Raw genomic sequence first — 20,155 nt, 5'->3', positions numbered from 1 at the left:
GACAGATACACCTAGATAGGTACCTGTAGATAGAGAGGACATAGGTAGAGATCCTGAAAGAAAGAATTTTAAATAACCTTTAAGGGTGGTGTTTGTCCATATGGCCTTTACTTGTGTGAGCAGTTCCATTTGGAACTTCTTGTCAGCTGCTGCAGAGAGACTCAGTGCTGGAAAACAAGGACTACAAACTCTGCAAGTAGGATTTATTCCAGATTAGTGTTATCTGGTTGTTTGGGTTTTTTTCCAAATAAATAAATAAATAAATAAATAAATGGGGTTGGTTTTTAGCCATAAATTCAGTGTATACCATGGGTCTGTGCAGTCGTTACTTGATCTTAACTTGCTAGCTCTGGGCCTTTACCCAAAATGTTGATTTTAAACTTTTTTCACTGTTGTTACTAACTGCTGTTGAGCTGACTGACACAGTTTTTATTGATTTAGTTACTTATTGTAGCTTTTGGTGAGACGTGAAAAAGAAACCCAACAAAACCACAAAACAAACTGTACTGTTCTGATCAACCTGCTCTTTTTCCCCTCCTTTAGGAGTGAAATGTCGTAGTTAACTTTGCTTTTTTTTCCTCCTTCTTCACTTCCCTGTCTCTGCTGTTCTAGTGGATATATGGTCTGTGGGATGCATTATGGGAGAAATGGTTCGCCACAAAATCCTCTTTCCAGGAAGGGACTGTATCCTTGTGCCATTTGCTGCAGCTTCACCTATTATTTGTTCCTCTCCTCCACCCCATCCCTTTTACCATAAAATGACTATACCAGGACTGTAAAGATAGAAGCAGAAAGCTGAATCCCAGAGGTATGGCTGAATGAAAAATAGCGCACTACTGATATGCACAAAATTGAAAATGAAAAACAGATGCACAGAATTATTTCAGTCAATTAAGTCACTCTAAAACCTGTAATCATTCCATTTTATATACTATTTATGTCATGTCAATAAGCAATATAGAAAACAACTATTATGATGGCAAATTGGACAGCTTTATTTACTATTCTTCAAAGGAAAAATAAGAAAAAAGTCCTAACTTGGCCCATCTCATTCCTGTAAATCTGTTTTTCTGCTTTTATGTTTTTGAAATATTGACTTCATAACATTTGTGGTGACATCATAATCTTTTGCTTGCTAATGCATCATGGTTTTGGATTCATCTCAATGCTGTATGGCTCAGTGTTGAGTCAATACAACATTTTTTTTTTCTTTCTTTAAAACAAAATGAAGAATTTGACTTACCCAGTTTAAGGCAACCGTTTATCTGCTGTGGTTTCCAAATTGGCCTGAAATCAGATTCTCTTGATTTAAAAGTGAACTTCCCTTTACTTGCATGAGATCTGTGTCGTCAGTTAAACTATATTTCCCTCCCATCTTGTTCTTCTTCTCTTGGGTGATATTATTTTTACCCCTTCCAAGGTGGTGAAAGCAATATTAGAAAATGAAAACAAAGGAGGAGGTGTCTACTTAGCCTCCTGTTTATCACAGGCTAAACCTGCCCGTGCTGGCTTGGAAAGTAAGTGTGTTTTGCCCATCAGAATAAAGTGAGGCAACATAACATATCTCCACTTTCAGAAACAAAAAGGCATATTATTTTCAGCTAGTTGGCAGAAGGGCACCACGAAAATCTGGCATCAGCAGCCACTGCCAGTTGGTGTGAAGAAAACCCCACTTTCACAGACGTGTAGCCATGGAAGCAATTAATTTTTTTGCTGACTTTTGAGTAATTCCTGTCATGTTTGTCAAAGTTGGGTCCTTCCTGTCCTGTTCTCACAGCTCTGTCAACTTTTTGTAAAAGCTGAGCTCTGCTTGGTGGCCCAGTGAAGATGCATTTCTGCTTCACTAACAGGGAGATGGAGGGACAGCAGGTACCTCCTGTTTGCTGAGGGGGTGACAGCAGCACTGTACTGCTTCCAGTCTCACAGGAAGAGGGGCTAGAAAGTTATTGGATGCAAAACAAGGCAGAGAGGTTAAAATGGTGATTTTTTAAAAAAATTAGTGGGTAGGTTTGAGATACTTAAAGATGCTGAGCTGTCCTTGCAGCATGAGGAGCCAGCTGCACACACACCTTCAGATGTAAACTCAAAATGCAGAGCATTTTCTGATATTCTCAATATGCAGAGCATATTCTGATGAGGAATATCCCAGCATTCCCAAGACCTGTAATTCAGTGTGATAGTTATGCTGTATTTCAATGGTAATACCACCTGAGAAACACCACCAGAACTCTTCCTCCAAACAATACACTCTTTTCCTCTGAAAAACAAAATCAAAGAAAAGCTTAACTATCTATATAATACACTTAAGGTTCAGCTGTAAATACTGAAGATGTTTCCATTTAATCTTTTCTGAGAGTAGTTTGAGATTTTAGTTGATAAGCAGCTAGAGTTTATACAAAGAATGGTTTCAGGATAAAAGCAGAGTAACGTGGTTAATGGGTTCCTCTCCTTTTTCAACAACAAATTAGGAGATAAGTTCTTTTGCCCATGTCTAGAAAAAAAGTTAATGCTATATAATTTAGACAATGTAGCTTTAAAAAAATAGTTCAAACATGAGAATTACTTTGTTTCTGTCTGGCTGTGGAAACAGTCTCTTATGACAGCCTTGTATTCAGGGATAGCAGTAAAATATTTCTAAAATATCTTTTAACATTTCAGCATCAGTTGATAATAACAACCAAATTTTTGAACAAATGCAGCAAACATTGTGTAGATTGTGGAATAGTCCTACTTTTTCAATAATTGAAAATCCCATATCCTGAAATAGAACGTATGTGGGCCAGGTCACAATTACTACTGTGCTTTAATGATGGATTAAATTCAGGTGAATAGGAAGTTTAACCCCCCCCTCCCCCCCCCAAAAAAAAAAAAAAAAAAAAAAAAAAAAAAAGAAAGACCAAACTTAAAGAAAAAAGAAGAGAAAAAAAAAAACAACTCTACATTCATTTCCAAGTCATTTGTTAACCATTTTGACCCCATGAATGAGTTGTCAGTGTTGGAAGGACTGTTTTGTGTATGGGTCCATGTGATTTCCCACCCCTCCGTGGCTGTTGATGAACAGATCTAGTTTCCCTCCCAGGTGCAGGAAGAGCTGGAGAAGTATTTGTGCAGCTGCAGGTAAACTTCACAGAAGCACATTACGTACTTCCCTTGGGCTACTTAAGGCTTTCCAGCACAGAGTTTTCTAGCTGAAAGAGGCAAGTCTGTATAGAAATCAAATACATCAGTTCTTTTTAATCATTCAAAAGACTGTCTACTGTGTGCACTTGCTGTTAATATGAGTTTACTTATTTCTAGTCTGGAGTAGGAACATTTGTGTATGGCACAGTATACATCTAAGAAAAAAAAATCACAGCTGCTGCTATGCTTTATGGAAAGAAAATATTTTAAAATATAATCTCACTTAAAACATCCCACTGAGTTACCACTGCTCTCAGGTGCTCCTGACCTGAAATGAAACTTTATTTTAAAAGTCTTTGTGGAAATCAAACCATGGAGGAGATTAATTTCAGAACCTCTTATCTTTGTAAACAATAAACTCTCTCTTAAGCTGCCATGAGAAAGCTCTGGAGTCTGGATAGGCTACAGCTGGTTTTCAGACAAGAGCAGCCTCCAGTGTCCTGGAGAGTACTGGGTAGAAATTGCCTGGCAGGTACCCTCATTCCTTGTTATTCAACTAAGGCAGACATTTCAAAATACTGTCAGGGAAACTTCCTTGCCAGAAATCAGACCCTCTCGAGAAGAAATTCACCTTTCAATCCATTTCCAGTTGGATTTGCAAACCAAAATATTCCTGGTGAGTTCTGGTAAGCTTTGTAGTCCATTTCTGGGTTTCTTGCTCAGTGTTTTTTATTCCACTTTCGTTGAAAGAATGAGAAGAAAATTTTGTTGAAGAAAATCAGAGAGAATGTGAGCAGCTAAAAACTGCCTGAACTCTTGGATGCCATTGGAAATATGTTAGAACACCCCAGGGCTTTCCCCAAAGCTGGTTCAGGTCTAGGTAATAACATCTTCAAAATCTCCTAAGATTTCAATTTAAGGATTGGAAATGTGTTTCTGGTTTTTTATTTGAAGAGAAAGGAAAACTTAAAATAAATGCTTTCAGGTGAGACAGGTTTATTAAGATCTGAGCTGCCAAATCAACAGTGATGTGTGGCACACGTGTCCAGCAAAGGCACAAGTGACTTAGTAGGGAAAATAAAGGGATCAGAGCATTTATTTTCAGCACTGAAAAGAAGGAGGCACGTAGAGGATGGTACTACAGCAATTTCATGTGTAAGACTTTCAGTAGATCAAAGGAAAGCAGTTATTTATCCATAGAAATATATTGTGATAATAGCCAAGTGTCCTGAGTTTGGCTAGGCCTGAATTTCCACTGTAAATATGGAGAAGATAATTCCTACTGTAAGTACCTTAAAGTCTAAGACAGTCAAAAGAGAAAATACCATTAGAATAGGAAGAGAGAAAAATTCCAACTTTCTTCCATTTTTATGGAATTCCATAATTATGGACATCCAAAAGGAATTGTGAAGAGAAGTCAGTATTTATGAATACAGTTAATGTTTTCTGTGGCCAGATTTTCAAAAATTCCCTTGCCCACCAGGTGTCTTTGAGAGTGGTGGGATTAAGAGATGCTCTCTGACATCTGACAGAAAGTGTTCTATTGCCTTAGAAAAAATGTTTGCATCAAGAAAGTCTTTTAGAAAAAGGTGCTGCCTTTCCACCACTCATAAGCAGAATTCATCTTTCCATTTGATCTGCATTAATTAATAGGTGTAATTTTAGTGTTTTGAGGGCATTTTTGGATGTTTCTTAAACTGCAATAAAACTTCTGCACTTTTGTGCAGTCTGTTTTTTTTCTTGTTCCGGGTAGTATTTTTTAAAACCTTGTTTTGTCTTAAAATCAAAACCAGCAATAAGTATCAGGATTATTTAAAAGATACTGTCAAGTGTGACTGGCCTGGCTTTCCAGGTAGGATCAGCTGGTTCATGTTAGCCTGCTGCTTAAGTGTGTGTTAGCTATGATGGCATTGATGGCTAAGTTTGGATTTTGTTGACCTGGATTATTCTTCCCTGGGTCTTCGGTGTTTGGTTTTGTACTCTGGATTTGTCTTAAAGTTTGCTCATGTGAGATGAGGCCTGTTTCAAAGAGATCTCAGAGTAGACATGAGGATGATTTGGCTATTGCCATTTTTCTCTTTGTTTTAAATTCAGATAAGCATACTCCCAAGAATTTAGAGTGTAATTTGCACTTAGCATGAAACCCCCATGCTGTCTGTCATCCGTGTGGATCTTGGACTGGATCCCAGGTGCTACAGTGAAGATGATCCACTGCTTGTTTCCCATCACTCACCTTAAAGATTTTCAGGATTTGCTGCTGCCTTGTATGAATTTCAACCAAGGCAAGTTTCAATTGCGTTTTCTGGCACCTATGAGAATTGGATGGTCTGAAATGTTTGGATATTTTTTTCTGTGGCATTAGTCAGCTTTTTCTTGATGGTAGCTGTGCTAAATTCAGCTGAGAAAGATTGGAACAGCTGAGCAGAGAATTTAGAATTTGTGGACAAAACAATACTGAAGTGTCTTTTGTCAAGAGCATGCAGGTATTTGGATGAGATCAAAATAAAGAACTGGGACACATCCAAAATGACATGAAGCTGAGTCGGGGGTGGTTTAGTTTGGATATCAGGAAAAGATGTTTTTTTAGCTAGAGGATAACTGAGCATCAGAACAGGGCAGTGGTCACAGCACCAACGTGACAGAGTTCAAGGAGTGCTTGGACAAAACTCTCAGGCATATGGTGTGACTCCTGGGTTGTGCTGGGCAGGGTCAGGGGTTTGACTCCATGATCCTGATGGATCCCCTCCAACTCAGCATATTCTGTGATTCTACTCTGTGATTCCTCATCCAGATATGAAAACATACAAGTAATCCTCAAATGATCTGCTAATCTGTTTGTGCTGTAGCAAGAGAGACTACAGTATAAACTATATATACTCTATATATTCCAGTACTGTAATATACTATATTACCTGCTGGAAGAGGTAACACAAGTGTACTTGAATACTCTTTGAGACCAGAGAAGAGATACTTAAATCGAAATGTAAAAGAAGCTAAAAAGAGGACCTGAAGCAAGGAAATTCAGGATCTACAAGACAGGTTTTTGATGCTGTGGTCTGTTAGACACAGTGTAGTGTGTTTCACATTCCTTGGCAAGACTATCTGTAGGTCTCTCTTACTGTGGTGGTTTTTTAATATAGTTCCAAAAGAAAATGGGAGAAAGTGAAGGGCATGAGTCATCCCCTGTGCCAACACTCATTCTTGAGCTCGCTGCTCAGGATTCCCATGGCTTTTTCAGTCATTTTTTAACAGTTGTTTTCTAGCACTTGTTTGGCACTGCAGCCTAAGAGTCAGGAGCCTTCTCCAGTGCAGGCTTTCCACTGGGTCACAGAAAGTTTAAAAAATGACAGAAATTCATAAGTTGTTTTGAAGCCTCACCCTTGTAAAATGGTGGCAATTCCCTTTTGGTTCTACCCAGCATCTGTCAGGAGAGCACCTGTATTCCACATTGTTTGGCAGGAAGAAAAGTAGAAGTCACTAAGGCAATTATTCAAACACTTGGGAACCTTATTACTGTTACTGAGAAACATTAAGGTTTTCATGTGGAAAGTGGTGCCTCAAATTAAAAAGGAAAAACTTTCTCAGGAAATCTTAATGGATTGTGCTGATACTGTGCCGAGCGAGCCCTTGTTAAAACATGTTGATATTCAAGCATATAACAAATACAACCACAAAGGGAAGGGTTTTGGTATATCAGCAAAGTCTCAGCAAGGAGATTGGAATGTCACAAAACTGAGACTTTGCCCTGACTTAGCCAGAATTGAGGGAGATAAGGGTTTGGGGAGGCTTTTAATCCTTTTCAAGAGTTTGAGCCACCTCCACAATGGTCATTAGGATTGCCACACATCACAGACTTTCCTTGGCATTGGCAGGTCTAGAGTCTGTAGCATGTGGGAAAAAAAGAGGCAGCTTTGCCCATGTATTACTGAGAATTACCATGCATTTTTATAACCGTGCCTTTTTTTTTTTTTTTTAATTGCATAGAAATAACAGAAAAACCTTTAAAAACAAGGTACAAGGTACAGCATCCAATACAAGCTACTGTATTTTTCATTCTGAAAATTCAAGTAAGGACCTGGAAATGGTTCTTTAGAGCAGACATCAGTACAGATCTGCAGGAGTACTCAAAACAGAGATGAAGGTAAAGAGAGGTCCTACCCAGTAAAGTGTCTGTCCATTTTAGGAGAATTTGGAGAGAGAAAGTTGTTGTTATCACAGGATGCTCAGCTGCCTTGACATTTTACTAGAGTTTGCACCTTAACCGTTGGTAAGCAGTGTTATGTTTTTGGCCTACAGTTACACAAGTAAAATCAGTCATCAACATTTTCTTCATTAATTGTCTGTCATTATCTTCTTCAGTTAGTTTTGAGGAGGTGAACATCTCTTTTCAGCTGGCAGAGGGGTGATTTCTGTATCACTGAAACAGGAGCTATTACAAATGTGAATATTTGGTATTCTCACCAATGCTCTGGGAAGAAAGTGTGAACCAGCCCATGAGGCTGGAAGAGATAGCAAAGCTCATTCGGCTGTGATTGCATCTCTGGTCTCTGGAGTGTCCTGTGGCTTGCATTTAATGAATTTTAATTTGAATGTCACCATTTTCATTGAATGACAGCTGGATCTTACTGAGTGCAAGACTGAAAAGCCACCTCAGTGGGATGTGTTTGAGCAAGGGCAGTCACAGATTCTCCCTATGGGGTCCCTCTCTCTTTTTTTTTTTTTTTTTTTTTTTTTTTTTTTTTTTTTTTTTTTTTTTTTTTTGTGCAGTCCCTGAGAACCTGTAATTTTGCAGGAGGATAATTTAGATTTATCAGAGAGGTGTCTATGAAAGGTTTACTTTGATTCTCTCCATATAGAAACATCTCTGGGTAGTGCTACAATTCCTGACCCTTCTCCATCTCTGCTGGAGGGAATCTGAAATCTAGAAGGATGAGCAAGCACTCATTTGGGTCAGGAAATACTTGTTTGGGGGGGAATCAGAACTAAGAGGTGGCCTAGGGAAGATTTTCTATATGGTTAAAATGTTTTCTTTGTTCAGAAAGACACAGGCATGTGGTTTCTGGTGAGCACTTGTTCAAGCTGGCTATGCAAGGGTGGCATTTAGTGTCCTTGGCAAGTTTACTCATATTCTGAAGTATGTGTACACATTCAGGAGTTCCAGAGTGTGCAATAATCTGGTTTGTAGGATTCTGAACACATTAAAAATTCCCTACTCCTAGTAATTCCAGGATATTCCAGTGGCAAGTGGGTCTCCCATCAAGGGCTACCCAAATATCAACAGTTTCACTTCAGAGAATCTTGAAAAGCTGTAGGTTAAATTCCTTAGCATTGCTTTACATGGTCTTAAAAACATCAAGGCAAATAGTTGCTAAACTGAAGCTTTACCTTGAATCATGCAGAGGTCTGTCACTAGAAGTTAGCCTGCCCTTCATTAAACCTTAGGGATGTTCCAAGTGTTGATGTAGAATTGCCAGCATTTGTGATTATCTTACATTTGGGAAAAAAAGAAATCTTTTACCAGGTGTCGATTTTCAGTGCTTTGGAGCTTAATGCAGATGTTTAGAGATTGTGGTGTGCTTGGTTTTTTTTTAATGGTGCTTGTACGAGTGAAATTACTTGGACTGCAACCTCTGGATTGATGTTGGACTAAACGATGCAGAGGATCAAGGCATAGGTCTCTGTTCTGCAGTCCTTTCAGGAGCTTTGCACAAGTCTCAGTGCCTTGACTGAGGCTTCTGACAGCTGCTGCTGTATGTGCTGAAATTCTTAACCTCCAACTAGCTACTTCTAACAAGCAGCCAAATTCTGGTTCCACTTTGATTTATTTCTAATTGCCTCAGGTGAAAAAGAGGCAGCAGTCAAGAAGGCGCTTGGGATGTTGGTTATATTTAGGTATTTATCTTTGGTCCTTCTGATTTGGAAACTTTCAAAGAGCTTCCTTCCCAAAACCTCAGGCATAGAGGGGAATAATCATCTCTGATTTTACACAGTTTGCAGTTTAGTAAGGCACTAGTTCAGCTTGTGTGTGTGCCCTCTGGAGCATAGCATAGAGCAGTGATGTCGGGAGGCAGCCTCTGAAAATAAAAAGGAATTAATAACAGACGAACAAACAACTGCTTGCTCTATCTTTTCCTGATATTTTGCATGCCATTTAGCTTGTGATGAAAGCAGCAATAATTTGCATCTCTAGGTCTGCTTATTGCTTCCAAACAAGTAGCCTTTTCTTTAGTTCTTTGTTTTTTGTTTATTGATTTATTTATTGTGTAGTGTTGGAGCTTTTCATATGCTAAATAAAGCAACAAGAGAACCTTAGACCCAAGCATGTTAAGCTTTCCACAGAGAGGACATTTGCCTTCAAAGTCAAATGCACTTTAAACTGTTGCTAAATATGAAATTGTGAGAGTAAATTTAACCAAGCAGCATGATGCTTTCATATTTTTTCCCCAGTTTCTGGCCCTGAGACACCAGTCTATCCCTGTGCTTGCTTTCATGCCCTATGACTTATCATAGAGCAAGGACAGCAGAGGTAATGTGGTTACATGGAATCAGTATGGGGGGAAATGCCACCTTAATCCTGTGCTGGATATAAGGAGTCTGATTTTCATCTTGTGCTCCAGTGTAAATTGTGGTGAGCTTTGTTTGACCCAGCTGAACTGCTCTTCCCTGTAGGAGGTAAATAGGCCCCCAGTTTTCTCTGAATTTCGGTGCAGAAGGCACAGCTTAGCACTTCTGTGTCTCAACTGGCCTGTTTAGAAATCACCATTTCCTATAATGGAAAATGGAAATCTTATGAGATTCTCAAGATCCCTGTGATGGACTGCTGGCTTCACTGAGATTTGGTGGAAGTGAGCCAACAGGCCCTAAAGCAAGCATTATTGGAGTTGATTGATCTCAAAAATTCTATTCATAACCCTGAATCAGCGGTGGATATGTCTTCACAAGGACCCAAGTTCCTTTTGTGGCTTCTGGCAGTTCAGCTTGTGAAAATATGCATGGATCTCTGGTAGCTGGAATGATAAAGGAATAGCAATTTGCATATCCTTATTGAATACAGAGACCAGCATTCATTTCCAAGACAAAGCATCATAAACCTAGGTAATGAATACAAATGGAAACTTGAAAAAGACAAAATTAATTGGTAAATTTTAATTACAAAGTTGTATTATGACACAGTAGCCAGCTGCGGGTCTCAGTTGGGTTTCTGTATTTAATGGCATTGTCTTTCATCCACACTGGGGTAAAGGAAACTGTTGGAGTCGATTTTTCTCAGACCTGCTCTGTTGTCATGAAATTGTGTGCTCAGGCAGAAAAGCAAGAGGCAGGTCTGTGTCTGCAGGTGCTGTGCTATAGCATGATTGGATAAGTCTTCTCATTTATTTGTTGTTCTGTTCCTGTTTTCTTGTTTACCTTCATTTCATTTTTGTTTTCAGTTGACATGTGGTCAGTAGGGTGCATCATGGGAGAAATGATTAAAGGTGCTGTGTTGTTTCCTGGCACTGATCGTATCCTTCCTAGCAGCCATTCTGGCCCCAGTAGGTAGTTCCAACCCTGTCCCTTCCAGCCCCTTCCCACTAGACTAGTGCTGACAAACCTCTGTTCTGTACCTAAAGAGCTGGGTTAAGTCCCACTGCAAAATCCCTGCAAACCAAAATGTCAACAAACCATTACTGCCTCTCAGCAAAAGCCTTAGGTGAAAACCGCAGTAAGTACAGCATGAGGAGATGGAAAACAACATCCCACACGGTTCATCAGAATCACTTTCTGTAGGCAGTGACCACAGTTATGTTGTTATGAATGTCTTTATTAATTTGATGGTGTGTGGGAGGGGTGTGTTTCACAAATAAGGGTTTTTTTAAAGGTGGTAGGTGGTAAACAAGGGTAGACACAAGTCACTACTTACCTCAGGGTGAGATGTAAGAAGTTCTGCATTTCACATGCATTTCTGCATCTCTGATTAACTCGGACATGAATCATTGAAATGCTTATTTGTTATAGACTCCTAGAATTGCTTATTTACTTTGTTTGTTGCTCTTCAAGTGGTATTAAAGTACAAAAGTAGGAAATGGTTTCAGTTTGGGCACAACTTCTTCCCAAGACTAAAATTATCACTTGGTAGTAGTTTAATGACTCAGAAGTCTGGCTGTTTCTTGGGAAACTGTTGTAATGGACTTGGGTCTGCCATCTTTTATTTAAGTACATGGAACTAGTATGTGAAAGCAGAATATATTCTTGACATCAACAAGAAGTGATTTACAGATAAACACACTAAATCAATGGACAAGCAGACTAGGAATATATTTGTTTTCCTTGGAGACCATTCTACACTCAGGGCTGAGGCAGCCTTATTTATTATTTTGTTCCATGCTTTATTAAAGCACTTTAGTGTTTATCAGATTGTGGAACATTTTCTTGTGTGTAACAATAACTGAGATCAGTACATGCTTGATCTAACCCCAGGCTTTTACTGTCCATAGGATCATGAATATGAGAAATGGACATGGCCTGCGTACAAGTTTTCCTTCTATTTTAAATTCTGTACTTAGATGATGGAGGAGTTTCCAGGCATTATTAATTTTTATGTAACTTTCTCTGAGTAGGTGTGCATGTACACATATATGTGTATATGTATGTACTTATCAGCTCACTTCAGTATTTCTGACCTCATTTACAGAGGGGAAAGGGTTTGATATTTTGATCAAAATGTGGAAGAAGTATCATCTGAAGAGCATTAAAGAAATGAAAGTAGGTAATTATATAATTAATATTTTTCACAGCTTTGCCTAGTTAGATTCTAATTTGTGTTTTGTCCAAAATGCTGGGTGACCACACCCGAACTGAAATGAGCAATACACTTCCCTTGTGTCTTTGTATGATCTGTAGCACATCTCCTCTGCCTGCGTGAAAATAAACGTTTCCCTTTTGTGTGTTAATGAAAATCATCAGCACTGATTTGTGCTCCAGATTTACCGTGCTCCTGTTTCCTGTCAGTGTGGAGTCAGATGTTTGGGTGTACGGGTGAGCATCCCTCAGTGTTCTGGTCAGAACTGGCTTTATGTTCATAGGCCTACATTTTATATGCTAACATTTAGAGATATCCCCAAATAAGTCCAAAAAGAATTGAGTATGTCTGAAATAGCACTTCAAAACCAGATTTCTTTGACACAGCTGCACGCTTGTTAAAAAGAATTTGCGCAAAGCCTCTATAATTAAACCATTGTGTGTCATCTATTATTGCAAGAACTCCACAGAAATTGTCATTACCAGCTGCTGATTTCTTTGGGATTGGCCTGTAATTGAGTTCGCATTCTTCATTTTTATTTATGATACATTGCTAAGCTTGCTCTGTGTTTTCTGTACCTCTCTGCTTTTCTTCTGCTGTTCCATGGGTGCCTGTTCTGTGGACAGAGAATGATGCCATTGCTTTCTTTCAGGCTGCTCCTCAAAGCCATCTCATCTCCAAATTCATCCCCCACACTCCTTCCCTGCTGCTGAGCAGCCCCATGCAGGGGTTCAGCACTTCTGGCTCCCCTGTCCATCTGTGCAGCTGAAAACCAGTCGGGAAGCTGCAAGCTCCAATCCAGCCTGCTGAGATCCATCACTTCGTGGCATCCTCTGCCTTAAACCTGGACAGAAAATGCTTAGCATTGCTGTAAAAAAGATTATTTCCTCAGAAGAGTGATGCAGTTGGGCAGCTGGATAATTCCATCAGCAGGGACTATAAGCCCTCAGAGCTCGAGGGCAGCATACTTAAGGATGTGCTAAAGTGCAGGAGCAAGAGTAATTAAACATCCATTTCTTTAAAAAAGTTTCCTCTTTGACATAAACTGGGTTAAGCCTGGCAGTGTACCAGAATCTGCTATCAGCAATTTTTTCTTAACAGGCAGTGCTTCATTTCACATCCACACTGTGATTTGAAGAGTATTTAATACTAATTTGTGTCAATTTTTATGCATAAATAAGCATGAAAAGCAGTTTTGAAGCTGAAAGATTGAATATTCATGAGAAATACACTGTCAGTCATATATTTGACTGCAAAATTTACTAGTTGCCATTTTCCAGTGGTTAAGGAGTGTAGGTCATTTGATGCTGTTACTGTTTACACAACTAAATAGTCCATTCAATTAACATTAAAAATTTCAGTAGCAAAATTCAGAAGCAGAAAAGCAGAAAATGCCTCTAAGTGCAGAGTGGAGTGCTTAGCTAGGCTGCTGTTGTGTCTCACTCCTGTAATCTGTCTGAATTCACTGAAATCACTGGAGCGAAGCTGAGAACAGAAACCACCTCTATCCTCTTTTAAGCTCCAAGTTGTGAAAAAGGATTTGCAGTGTCCAAAATCCTTATGGTCTTTACTGATCCTTGAAATTTTACTTTTTTCCACCATTTTTGGTGTATGCATGTGATGCACTTAATTGTGTGCTAAAGCTTTTTCTTTTTTTTTCCTTTTTTTCTTTTTTTAAATTCCATATGAAAACTTCATTTCAATGTTGACAGCAGTAGTTCTGCTTTCAAAATGCAATTAGCATGAAGCTTGCACCTAATTGTGCCTCAAGCAAGGACATGGTGTGTTGTGTTGCCTCAGGAACAATGGGACAAGCTGGCTGTACCTGTGAGTCTGACTCTTGTTCCACGTGTTTTGCTCAAGATTTTAAGAGAGAGACTGTTGACCTTTTTTTTCTCATTGCTGCATAAATGATCTGGAGAAGTGAAGAAGGTGCCTTAGTCCTCTGGTGAGCTGTGAAAGTGTAGTTACGTATTTTTTAGCCACTGCAGGCATTTTGGGCAGACAAGGATGAATGTGCCTTTAAATCCTGTACTTGGACAAGCTCAGGGAGACAAGTATGTATTCAGTAGAGAGATGTGATGTCAGTGTATGTATATAGGATATGTCTGCACAAGCTTATGCAGCCTTATTCTACAACTGCAGTCATGCCATGCATGTTGTAGAGTGGCATGTAAGGGGATTGCCGGCTCTTGTGCTCTGTGGAAAGTGTCCTTAAATACAGCTCTGTTCTGCTCCCTTGTCCCTGAGGGCAGTTTCCCATGAGGTCCTATTGCCTGACTCCTTGAACAGCTGGAACTTTGCTTCCCAAAATTTCAGGGTCATGACTTTACTCTTCACCTGACCCATATCCCATTCCCTCAGGACTGGGAATTCCACCAAGGCATGATTGCTGCTGCCCAGGCAGCCTTCAGTGGACTTGAGTGGTGTCTTCTCAGTGCTGGGTTAACTGCTGGGCTCAGTGATCCCCTAAGGGTCTTTTCCAACCTAAACAAATTCTATGATTATATGAAACTTCTCCCTGAAGTTGTTAGGCATCAGTCTTATCAGAGCTCTTGCAATCCTCAGCCAGTGCCAAGTGTGGCAGCAGATGTGTTTGTAGAGGAAGTTCTCCAGCCATCAACAGATTTGATGAGCTTATACCTCAGCTGAGCTGCTGAAAAAAATGCTGGGCAGAGCTTCAAAGCCATATTGTGGAATTAAGGAGATAAACAAGGATTTTTGAGCTCAGGAAGGACAACTGAATTTCAGAAGATAACCAAGATCATCAAAGATTCTTCTTCTCTTAACTCTGAAGGAGTTAAAATACTCCTTCAGACCTTGTGCTGAGACTCAGTGCTCAGAAATAGAAGAACATGATCAGTGTGAGATGAAGAAAATAGACAGGAATACATGTAAGCCATCAATATCCTAGAAGGATCTCTTTTTTTAATTCCACACTTCTGGCCACTTCATTTCAACAAAAACAAAACTATGTTTTTCAAGACTCATGTTCTGAAACAACAGTTTCACCTTTTGATAGATTCTTTTCAGGCATAATTTACTCACAAACTTCACATCAAATTGATCTTAATTGCTGGCGAGAGCAGAAAAATTAAGGTAGTTTCTGAAAATACTTTTCAATATACATATTTTGCCTAATAACTTTCTCTAGGTTCTATAAATAAATGCTGCTGTATTGAGTCAAAATGATCTACAAAGCCCAGCAATATCTGTGCATAAGTCATTATAGCACTGGCCATAATCTTTTTTAAAAGATGGGTTTGTACTTTCTAGGATTTGTGGCAAAATTATTTTCGCAGGCATAAGAGATCTCAATAACTGGCCTGAGGCTTTTCTGCTTTATGCAGAAGATGCGGGGACTGTTCTGACAACAAAGAGAACAGGTTATTGGAAACTGTTCCAGCAAACCTTCTAAGAACTAATTTTTTGTACCTTTTCTTTGTCAGAAAATCTGAACTGATGGAAAAAGACACAGAGACTGCAGAAATTTTGCACAGGAGGCTACTGTGGTCTTACCTGTTAAAACAAGTACAGATTTAATGGTTACAACAGTAAGCGAAGCAGCATTCTGTGATTTTCAGGGTATTATTGGCAGTTAGAAATCATAAACTCCTTAGGAAAAGCAGCTTTGTGCATTTGCACAATAAATTAATTCTGCTTTAAATCCGAGATGAGAATTATACTCTGTTTGAAAAGTGATTCTTTGGTGTGATTTTCTGTGAGCATCAGTGCTGAATGAGCAGTGATTCCATGGAAACAGTGATGTTTGTGGATAAACCACCAAAAAAATGAGTGCCCAGGCTGCAAAAAACCACTCCCAGCAATATTAAATGGATGAAAGCCTACATAATTATTTTCAATACAGCAATGTAACACTTTTAGAAATGTTTGTACTAAACACAAATTGTTTGAACTTTGACAGTGTGCTAACAGCTTATAATTTTATCTTGGAAAACCTGCCATCTGTATGTAAATACAAGGAAAACGAGAACATTTGTCCAATAATACAAATCGGTTCATGCATTTTGACAACTGCTCTATTGCATATTTATTATATTTTCTCCTGAAGATTTTTTTATTTCTCTCTTTATTCAGCCTTTTCTCTTTGCTGACTTCGCATCCTTTGGGTGATGTGTACAGCTTCCGCTTCTTGGAAGTCAGAGGAAATGTAGAGAAGGAACTGATGCAAAAAGTTCATGAAATATTAGTGAGCTGAGGGTTTCTGGAGGTGGCTCAGCTGGTATAGACTGATAGATACATGGATATGTAGAATGGTGTATGTTGTTGAATATTCTTGAACTTTAAGGCCAAACTTTATCTTTTCTTAAACACCAGGAAGTTGAGTAACTGTTAACTGTTGTAAAAACTCACTTGTAAAAGGCGAAAGGAGCTTTTGAATAATTACACAGATGAAAACACAGAATGGTTCTGTTTTCTGGTTCAGGTAGAGGAGCAACCCTACAGTTTTCAGAAACTTCTCTTCTGTGTTTTGAGCTTGAGGAGTCTATTCTTCATTTCTTATCCAAATTGTTGCAGTACACCTGAGGTACAGAAGCAAACTGAGCCCATACCAACTTCACTGACAGTAAAAACAGAAACATTTTAGGATTGTGCTCTATCACTAAGATCCTTCTTCCTATGCAGACTCCTAGGTGGCTTTTATAAACATTTGCAACATATTTGTGGTGTACCACCGTGGATGCCCCATTCCTGGAAGTGTTCAAGGCCAAGTTGGATGGGGCTTTGAAGAATCTGGACTGCTGAAATCTGTCTCTACTCATGGCAGGGGATTTGGAATGAGATGATCTTTAAGGTCCCTTCCAACCCAAACCATTCTATGTTTTTATGATTTTCTTGCTGCTGTGTGAGCACAAATGCTCAGCAACTGAACTAAATGCTAGCTAAAAAATAGTATTTGAAAATTTTAGATAAGGAGTCATAGATGGGCATCCAAAATGTTAATGACATCTGCACAATGAACATTGCTATCTCCTAACTCCTGAATGATCAATAGTAATCTTCTGAAGTAATTTATTTGTGTTACATGTTAGTTTTTGTTATCACCACAATCTGTTATTCCATATAAATAGCAGTTATTATTATGAACATTGCACAGTATTTTCTGTTGCAGTCTAATTTTTACAAATGACACATTCTTCTTAAACTGTTCACCTTGGAACAAAAAATGCTTCATAGTTACTGTCTTGTCAGATGGTAGCATTTTCAATTCCTTTTGTGTGTTTTTTTTTTTTTGTAAACTGTGTTGGCATCAATGTGCAAACTGTGGGATTGTGGAAAAAATATGAACGTGACACTGATGTCTCCCACAGTGAAGCTGGTTAGTTTCTTCTTTAGCAGATTGATTTTAAAAAGAAAGATCCAATTTAAAAAAAAAAATTAAAACCCCCCAAAAGTTGGCCTATCAACTTTGCAGTTGTTGCCACAATTTGGTATTGGGAACTGCAGAGCTGTTCATAGTAATTATTCTAAATTGGACAAGTTACAAGCATTAAAAAATTGCCTGAAGTGGAACAGTTGGGTTTTGTTGGTGGAATATGCAGCTTTGAGGAGAAAACAATTAGCAAGGTGGTTCCCTGAAGATTTTGAGATTGAAAAGAGATGATCTCCATGTCTGTCTGTTACAAACAAAACACCCTGTGTCTTTTGTTTTCGTTTTGCCTACCTCAAGAAAATCAAGATCTGATGTGTCCTAATTTTAATTATCTCCAGAAGCAGCACATTTATCCAGAAAAGGCAAATCCTGCTCCTGTATAGCAAAACTGGTACAGAGATGCTGCTAGATAGGTGGAGAAAGTGCAGCCCTGTGTGCCAGGCAGGGAAGCATGATTCCACCAGTACCACCACTGTCCAGCACATTCCAGCAGCTCTCTCATAAACAGGCATTCTGGCAGAATTACTCCCACATCACAGTCCATAGCTACTGCTTGAGGAGGATTTTAGAAAAAGGCTCCTCTTTCAGGTGAACAAACATGAGAGAGATTAAGTTATTTGTATTGCAGTACAACTGAAACATCCTAAGGCAAACAGTAACTCCTCCTGCAAAATCTTGCTGTTGAACTTACAAAAATACAGTTCATCACTGAAAAAGAGAGTGTGATTTACACAGACACGTCATGAGAAGGAAAAAGGAAAACTGTGGTGATTTTGAGGCTAGATAGGAAGACAATAATTTGTTGTCTAAATTGGTTTTTAATTACAAGCTACTACTTTGTACACTGTAGAAATGTTTTTAATGTTTTCTGATTGAGACAGAGAAGTATTGTAAATTTTCTCTTATAGCCAAACTCAATTTCCTTATAGTTGTTTGGAAATTGGCAGTAATTTAATTTATCTGAGGTTTACAAGCCAACTGAATGAACAAAACACTGGTTCTTAATCCACACTTTTGTGGATATTGCATCAATGCACACAGAAAAAATAAATATAGGTACACTTTCAGCTTGTGCCTCTAAATAGATGACTTTACTATGGAATCTGTTTTTTTCAAAAGAAACACTTTATTGTTCATTCACAATATTATTTTCCCATTAGAATTTTTATGCATTTGCTTTAGAAAGATCTGTCACTTAATCTGCAGTTCAGCTTTGTGTTTTTTTCCAAATAACTAACTAAGGATTTAGAAAGCAAAGGAGAACAATCCTTAGGAGAGTATAAAGCTGCAAAGAGAAAAGGTGGTGGGTAAGCTTGAGGCAACCTGAGGCCTCAGTGATAAATCTTCATTCAGAATATGCACATTTTAGATCTATTTTCTTAAATCTTTGCTGTAACTCTGTATGGCCGTCTTAATGTTACTAAATACCATATTGTTAGTGCCAGAGGCAAGGCAATAAATCCAGGTTAGATCCTTTCTTCTCTCTTAAATCATACAGATGCTGTTGAGAATAGTTGACACGTTTTCCTTGATCCTGCTCGGGGCAATGGACAGCTGAACTGATTCAAACAGCTTTTAAGCAGGCATTTCATAATTTTCCAGAGCTTTGGGTTGGAATTCTTTCCAACTATCAGTGTGTCTAACATTTGCTTAATTTCAAGGGGAGAAACAGGATCCTCTTTTCTTCTTCTTTAAAGGATTTTTTCCCTTTTTTTTTTTTTTTTTTTTTTTTTTTCCTGGAAAACTTCTGTCATAATTACGTGATCACTAACTTTTAGTACCATTTTTTTCAATAACATCAATGGTTATAATCTCTAATTGATTAATGTAACTTGCTGTGGATTTTGATTCACATTAGGACTGTCCTGTGGTAACATTTGTTTCTTGCAGAAATGCTGAAGCTAATGCTGACTGGCAGCTAGAGAAATCTGTTTCTTTACTTTGATGTATAGACCACAGATTTTTTCTAAGACTTTTTTTTTAATCTTGTACCATGATAGGTGCAACATCTCATTGCCAGGTGCGTCACACGTGGTGACTGCATAAAACATTACTGTGAAATGGAGTTGGAGCAGCATTCTGCAAGAACTTTATTACGTTCTTGCTCATTTTCAAGTGTTGGACCAGAGAATATAATCCAGTGGTTTTAAGGTCTAGGTTTTTAAGGGGAAAACCATTACTAGAGAGAAAATGTGTGTGTCCGTCTGACTAAAACATTGTCTAACTGCTTTCACTTAGTGTGGTTTTGTTTTTGCTATTATCACGACAAAAACAGTCCTGAGTGCTCCATCATGTCAATGTGTGTGTGTGTGTGTACGTGTAAATGTATCTAAAGAGCAAATGAATGTATTTTATGTAAGGGTTTTGGCAGTATACAGACAACGAACAACAACAAGAACGTAAGTCAGGAAAAATACAGTAAAGAAGCACAGTTACCCATTCAGATTATTCATTACTCAAAACCAGTCCTTGAGGTTGCTATGATACAAAGCCTGACCTTTTGGCTCTTGGTAAGAGCAGGGCTGCAAAAGGTCCAGTGCTATCCAGCAAATCAAGTCCAGTCAAGGAGCAGTAGATGGTGGCTCTGCCAGTTCCCTTGCTTTTGGCTCTCATTTTTGTACTGATGACTCCATCTCAAAATGTCCCGGTCGTTCTTGTGTGTTGTTTCTTAGTGAGAGCTTTTGTGTCAGCTTAGAAGAAATGTGTGCAGTGGGAGCTGACCTGTTGTCTGTGGATTTTCCTTCTCCTTTTTCCATCACCACTGACAGTGGTTCCCATCATGTATGCCCTATTCTGGGAACTTCTTGTACCCCTTTTCCCTTATTGCTCATGTCTAGGGCATCTTACTACATCTTCCCTCC

The 20,155-nt window shown here is 38.7% G+C and overlaps 1 protein-coding gene across 5 annotated transcripts in view; it reads left to right on the top strand.

The window, feature by feature from the left end:
- Positions 1-20,155, top strand: part of MAPK10 (mitogen-activated protein kinase 10) — a 143,144-nt gene that overhangs the window by 97,986 nt on the left and 25,003 nt on the right. For 4 of the 5 annotated variants that reach the window (XM_083860783.1, XM_083860782.1, XM_083860784.1 and 1 more), the window contains one exon: positions 613-684. In XM_083860783.1, coding sequence (XP_083716909.1) covers positions 613-684 — 72 coding nt within the window. Of the gene's footprint in view, positions 1-612; positions 685-10,550; positions 10,623-20,155 lie in introns of all 5 variants that reach the window. The other variant, XM_083860786.1, reaches the window with a different exon arrangement.

Source organism: Zosterops lateralis (genome assembly GCF_965231275.1).
Source record: "Zosterops lateralis genome assembly, chromosome: 5".
Lineage (NCBI taxonomy): Eukaryota > Metazoa > Chordata > Aves > Passeriformes > Zosteropidae > Zosterops > Zosterops lateralis.
This window is presented reverse-complemented; position numbering and strand designations above follow the sequence as displayed.